Source organism: Athene cunicularia, assembly GCF_003259725.1.
Source record: "Athene cunicularia isolate RWA chromosome 11 unlocalized genomic scaffold, athCun1 chr11_part1, whole genome shotgun sequence".
NCBI lineage: Eukaryota > Metazoa > Chordata > Aves > Strigiformes > Strigidae > Athene > Athene cunicularia.
This window is the reverse complement of record NW_020799113.1, coordinates 20,238,460-20,244,144: the sequence shown is the minus strand read 5'-3', so window position 1 is coordinate 20,244,144 and position 5,685 is coordinate 20,238,460. Positions and strand designations below refer to the sequence as shown.

The window sequence follows — 5,685 nt, the reverse complement described above, 5'->3', positions numbered from 1 at the left end:
ATGGGCGCCCGCCGGCCCGGCCCGGCCCCTGCAGCACCAGCAGGGCCCCGCAGCCCCCGCTCGCCGCCCGGCAGCCGGTACCGCTCCTCCTGCAGCTTCGCCCGGAGCTGAGGCAGCGGCAGCGCCGCCAGGTCCGGATCCGCCATCGCCGTCTCCTGGCAACGGCGGGACGCGGGGCGGGGCACGGGAGGCGGAGGGTTACAGGACACGGGGACGGGGCGCAGGTGGTCCCGCGACGGGCGGGCCACGATAGGCGGAGGGATATGGCAAAGGGCAGACATGGACATTGGGCAAGGGACACGGGGGACACGGGCCCAGGGGGACATGATGGGACAGGGAGCATGGGGTCACAATGGGACATGGGGGGGAACACAGGGACATGGGCAGGCACATGACATGGGACACAGGATATGGGGACGCACAGGGACAGGGGGCATGGGGGATACAGGGGCACAGGACAGAGGTCATGGGGACATGGAATGGAGGGACACACGGACAGGGGCCACAGGACATGTGGGCACACGGTGACACAGGGACAGGGGGCCTGTGGGGACACAGGCACAGTGACACAAACACATGTAGGGACACACACAGTGTCATGCACACAGACGCACACGCACATGTATGCACAGACACCTGGACACATGCGCCCACACTGACGCGAGGTCACACACATGCACACACACACGCAGCTCGAGCCGTGCTCCCCCCTGCACGGGGCTCCCGGGGGTCCTGCAGGCCTCCGGTGTGAGGACGTGGGGGGAGCCAGCCCCCCAGTGACACAGCAGCCCCTGCCTGAGGCTGCATCCCGGGGGATCATTGAGACCCAGGGAGGCGTCTGCAGTGCAAACCCATCCAGGGGGGGTTGGCTGGTGGTCCGGTGCCAAAGGGGGAACCCCCCCGGGGGTCTCCTGGGGTACACATCTCTTCCGCTCCTGGGTGCCCACTCCCAGGTGGTCCTAGTTAGGTGCTGCCTCCTGGCCCCTCTCCTCCAGACACCCCAGGCAGGATCCAGCCTGTCAGCCTCCGGCGGGGTGCAGACAAACACTGGCCCCTGGCTCCCATTTGGGGTGTATCTGCACCACGGTGGGGCTTTCTCTGCCTGTGATGCTACAGTCTTCCTCTCAGACACTCTGTTCTATCAGGGTCTGGCTGTAGAACTGGGGGGAACAGTAGCACGGGTCCTGAAGGCAGGTGCCCCTGCAGGCATGCCTAACTCCAGGAGCTTTGTGAGGGTGGGGAGCACCCTTTCCAAGTGTCCGTGTCTGGATGCTGCCCATGGCACAGCAACGTGCTCTCACTTCCCTGTGCTGGGTGCTCAGGACCAATGAGGGCAGGTGGCAGGTCTGTTTAAATGTGCATCTCTCTCCCGAAAGTTGATGATGTGGCTGGCGATGCATCTCCATGGCTTTTCTGAGATAAGGGATGCAAGTCAACCTAATTATATAAATGGAAGAAAAATCAATGCCCTGGCAATGATGGTCCTATTTCTGGCCAGAACATGTCAAAACTCATCTTCAAAACATATCTTGAGTCATATCCACATTCGATCCATGGGAGGAACCACGCTTCATGACCTTGTTGGGTACAGGGATCGGCACCCCTCACTGCAGGATCTTCATCACATATAGAACTCAATGTCAGAAATCAAGCATTTTGAGATAAGGAGGAGGGGACAGCATGGATGTGACATGGCCTGGAGGTCTTCTCTGCGTGCAGGGTGGGACAGGTATACTATGAAACAGCTTAACATGGCGACATGAATGAAAAGGTGTGTTAAAAGCAGGGCAGGATTAAGACAGCAGAGATAATTATAACACCAGACTGTTGGTCTCTGCACCGGCCCATCTTTTGTGATGCTCCAGCCTGAAACAGCCAGTCATTCATAGTTTTGTAGGATGGAGAGAGGCAGCTGAGTGACCCAGGGGAACTTTGCTGGGATGGTGGGCAGGGGTGGCATCTTTGGAGGGTCCAGCCATGTTGCATTGGAGGTTTTGTGGCTTCAGGAAAACAGGGTGCAGATTTTAAAAAGTTTATAGCTCTGTCCAGCTGCACAAAGCTTTTCAGAGGTCAGCAGGAGACTCAGCACATCTCCCAGAATATTTGTCCCTTGCCAAATGCCAGGCTCCAGAGCTCTGCTGTACCTTCAGGACAGGATCTCCAGGTGCTTTTAATGGTTGAAAACATATTTTCCCTGACTTTGCTCTGGGAAACAGCTGGACCTTTCTGGCCAGGTTTGAAGATGGTAATAATGTTAATATAAACAGCTCACTAGCATTTCAGAGACAGTAGGTAAAGCTTGGCAAACTTTCCCGTGACTGCAAACAGAGCTTTTTGCTGTGGGAAGCACCGGGCAGAATCAGAAACCAGCAGGCAGCCCCAGTTCCCACGGCTGGGCAGCTGAGACATCAGCTGGAGGAGCTGGAAGCACACCGGTTGCCTTTCCTGCCAGAAATCAGCCTGGCAAGCCGGTTTGGTAGCCTGCCTGCGTCTCACTGGAAAGTGCTGAGGAACATGTCACTGGTGATGAAACTGCTGACCTAGTGTATTCTACCGGGATCATGATCCTTCAGAAAAATTTTAGCCAGCTCAAAGTTGGCTATCCCCAAACAGCAGCACCCTGTGAAATGCAAATCTCCCTTTTAATAAAGGATTTTACTGTGGTCCCATGCAAAATTTACTGGGAGAGATTTTGGGCCACTCACCCCAAAAAGGCCATTGAATGAGTCGAGCGTGTCCAGAGAAGGGCAACGGAGCTGGGGCAGGGTCTGGAGCACAGGTCTGATGGGGAGCGGCTGAAGGAACTGGGGGGGTTTAGTCTGGAGAAGAGGAGGCTGAGGGGAGACCTCCTGGCCCTCTACAGCTCCCTGAAAGGAGGGTGCAGAGAGGGGGGATGAGTCTCTTGAGCCAAGGAACCAGCGCCAGGACAAGAGGGAATGGCCTCAAGCTGCGCCAGGGCAGGGTCAGGCTGGCTCTGAGGAAGGATTTCTGTGCAGAAGGGGCTGTTGGGCGTTGGAATGGGCTGCCCAGGGCAGGGGGAAGTCCCCATCCCTGGAGGGGTTGAAGAGTCGGGTTGACCCCACGCTGAGGGATCTGGTGGATGTGGTCAGGGTGAGGTTCATGGTTGGACTGGAGGAGCTTCAAGGGCTTTTCCAACCTAGACGATTCTGTGATTCTGTGAACATCTCAGCTGTGCAGCAGTGCAGATATAGGTCTGTGGAAAAGCCATACGCGCATGCTGGTGTCACAGCACTGCTTTAACCTGTGACTCAGTGCCTTTGCATATGCTTTCATAAATTCCAGTTTATGCAAGGGCTGACTGCTTTGCTTATGCATTTCTGCACCTCCTCCAGGCCCTAGCAGATGATCATCTCCATTCTGCAGTCCTGGTAGGAATAGGTCAATAATCTGAACTCTGGATGTGGCAGACTTCCCCAAGGACAGCTGATTTTCCTCTCACTTTGGTAAAATGGGTTTAGCAGGAATGGGTGCTGAGCTTGCCTTTTCTCTCTAGTGCTGAGTACCCTGGGAGATCGAGCATTCTGAACACATCCTCCTTGTTTTCCAAAGTCCCTGCAAAAGTCTTGCCTGGACTATGTTTGGTCAGGACCCGAAGTATGAAATGATAAAGTCTTGTTGGGTTTTCTAATCATTCAGTCTCAGGTATGTGGAAAGTTCACTGTGTTTTGCAGCACACAGTTGACTCCACATCTTTCCAGGGAGACTTTCCTTAGGTTTCCTCAAAACTTCTAGGCCCAGCACTCACATCAGCTTTAGCCCTTGTGAATTGAGGACCCTGTGGTTCCTTTTCCTTTCTTAGCACCCAAAGGAAAAGAATATCATGTCTCTATGTACTTCAATCTGGGAGAGCAGCATAAGGTTTATCTCTGCTTACCAAGTACTGCTTTTCCCATTAATAGCAATACCAAGAAGTGCAAAATCTACAGGCAGTTTGAAGGCTTCAACCTCACCTTGGTTTTGACTTGAAAATGCATGCCTACTGAAAAGGACAGTGGTGGCCCTGTGACCTGATGGCTGGAAAGGCTCCTCAGCAGCCAGCATGAAACAGCCTGGAGCCTCGTCTCATTTCCAGCTGAGCCTGAGCTGATGTTTGGAGACCAAGCAGGAGCAGTGCAGGAGTAAGACCAAGCAACCTGTGTCCCACTCTCTGCTCTGTCACCCCATGGGCTGGTGGCTGGTGCTGCAACCCAGTTGGCACGGGCTCAGGGAAGGGGTGGAGTTGGCAGCTGCCCTGGGACTCACCAGGCACCGGGAGGTGAGGCCATGAGGTGGATTGAAAATTGGCCCAGAAGGTGGTGGTTAGTGGCACAAAGTCTAGTTGGAGGCCAGTCACTAGCAGAGTACCCCAGAGGTAAATGCTGGGTCCAGTCCTGTTGGGAAGCAGCTTTTCTTGAAAAGGACTTGGGGGTCCTGGTGGACACCAAGCTGAACATGAGCCAGCAACATGCCCTTGCTGCAAAGAAGACAAATGGTCTCCTTAGCTCTGCATTAGGTAGAGCATTGCCAGTCTAACCATCTTCGTTAACGACCTGGAAGATGAGGCCAGGTACACCCTCAGCAGGTTTGCAGATTGACCCCAATCTGGGAGGAGTGGCTGATACTCTAGAAGGTTGTGCTGTCAACCAGGGGGACCTGGACAGGCTGGAGAAATGGGCCAGCAGGAACCTCTTGGAGTTCTTCTGAACAAGGAGATGTGCAAAGTCCTGCCTCTGGGGAGGAACAACTCCAGGCACCAGTATACACTGGGGGTCACCCAGCTGGCCAGCAGCTTTGCTGAAAAGGGCGTGAGGGTCTTGGTGAACACCAAGCTGAACATAAGCCACAAAGAAAACTAATGGTGTCCGGGGCTGTTAGGCAAAATCTTGCTGGGTGGTGGAGGGAGGGGATGCTCAGCAATGGTGGGGCCGTCCCTGGAGTGCTGTGTCCAGTGCTGGGCTCCTTGGTACAAGAAAGACAGGCACATACTGGAGAGCCCAGCGAAGGGCCACGAAGATGAATGGCTGGAGGGAAGTTGCAAAGAAGAGGGAGCCAGGCTCTTTTCAGTGGTGCCTAGTGGCAGGACCAGAGGCAGTGGTCACAAACTGAAACACCGCAGGTTCCCTCTGAACATCAGGGAGCACTTCACTGTGAGGGTGACTGAGCACTGGAGCAGGCTGCCCAGGGAAGCTGTGGAGACTCCACCCTTGGGGGTATTCAGAAGCTGTCTTGGACACAGTCCTGGGCAACCGGCTCTGGGTGGCCCTGCTGGAGCAGACATCCAGCGGTGCCTCACCTCAGCCAGCCTGTGGTTCTGTGAAGCCCCTCCAGAGGAACGTGGAGCCTTTCCTCAACCTCAGGTCCCACCATGGGGATGACAAAAGGTGACGGGGTGACAGGGGATAATGAGGGACCGTGCCTGGGGCTGTGAGAGATGCTGATGCAGGTGATGGTGTAACACGGGACTGCTCAGGGCTGTGAGGGGGCCGTGGCAGGGTGACGGCAGTGGCAGATGTGGCAGAGTCTCTGACAGGGGGTGAGGGGGTGACAAGGGTGCCACGGGGTGACAGGGTGCGGGCGATGAAGCCGTGCTGGGCCAGGAGGGGGATAGGGCGGGGCTGGGGAGGGGTGACGGTGTCCCGAGGCGGCTGCGGTGGCGGCGGAGGCGTGACGGGACGTGACGAGCGT

At 55.9% G+C, this 5,685-nt stretch overlaps 1 protein-coding gene across 1 annotated transcript in view; it reads right to left on the bottom strand.

The window, feature by feature from the left end:
• CCDC113 (coiled-coil domain containing 113) overlaps positions 1 to 158 on the bottom strand; it is an 8,895-nt gene extending 8,737 nt beyond the window's left edge. Inside the window, exon 1 of the mRNA XM_026856799.1 lies at positions 82 to 158. Within this exon, the coding sequence (XP_026712600.1) occupies positions 82 to 146 (65 nt within the window). The 5' untranslated portion in view covers positions 147 to 158. The remainder of the gene's footprint in view (positions 1 to 81) is intronic.
• Between the last annotated feature and the right edge of the window lie 5,527 nt (positions 159 to 5,685).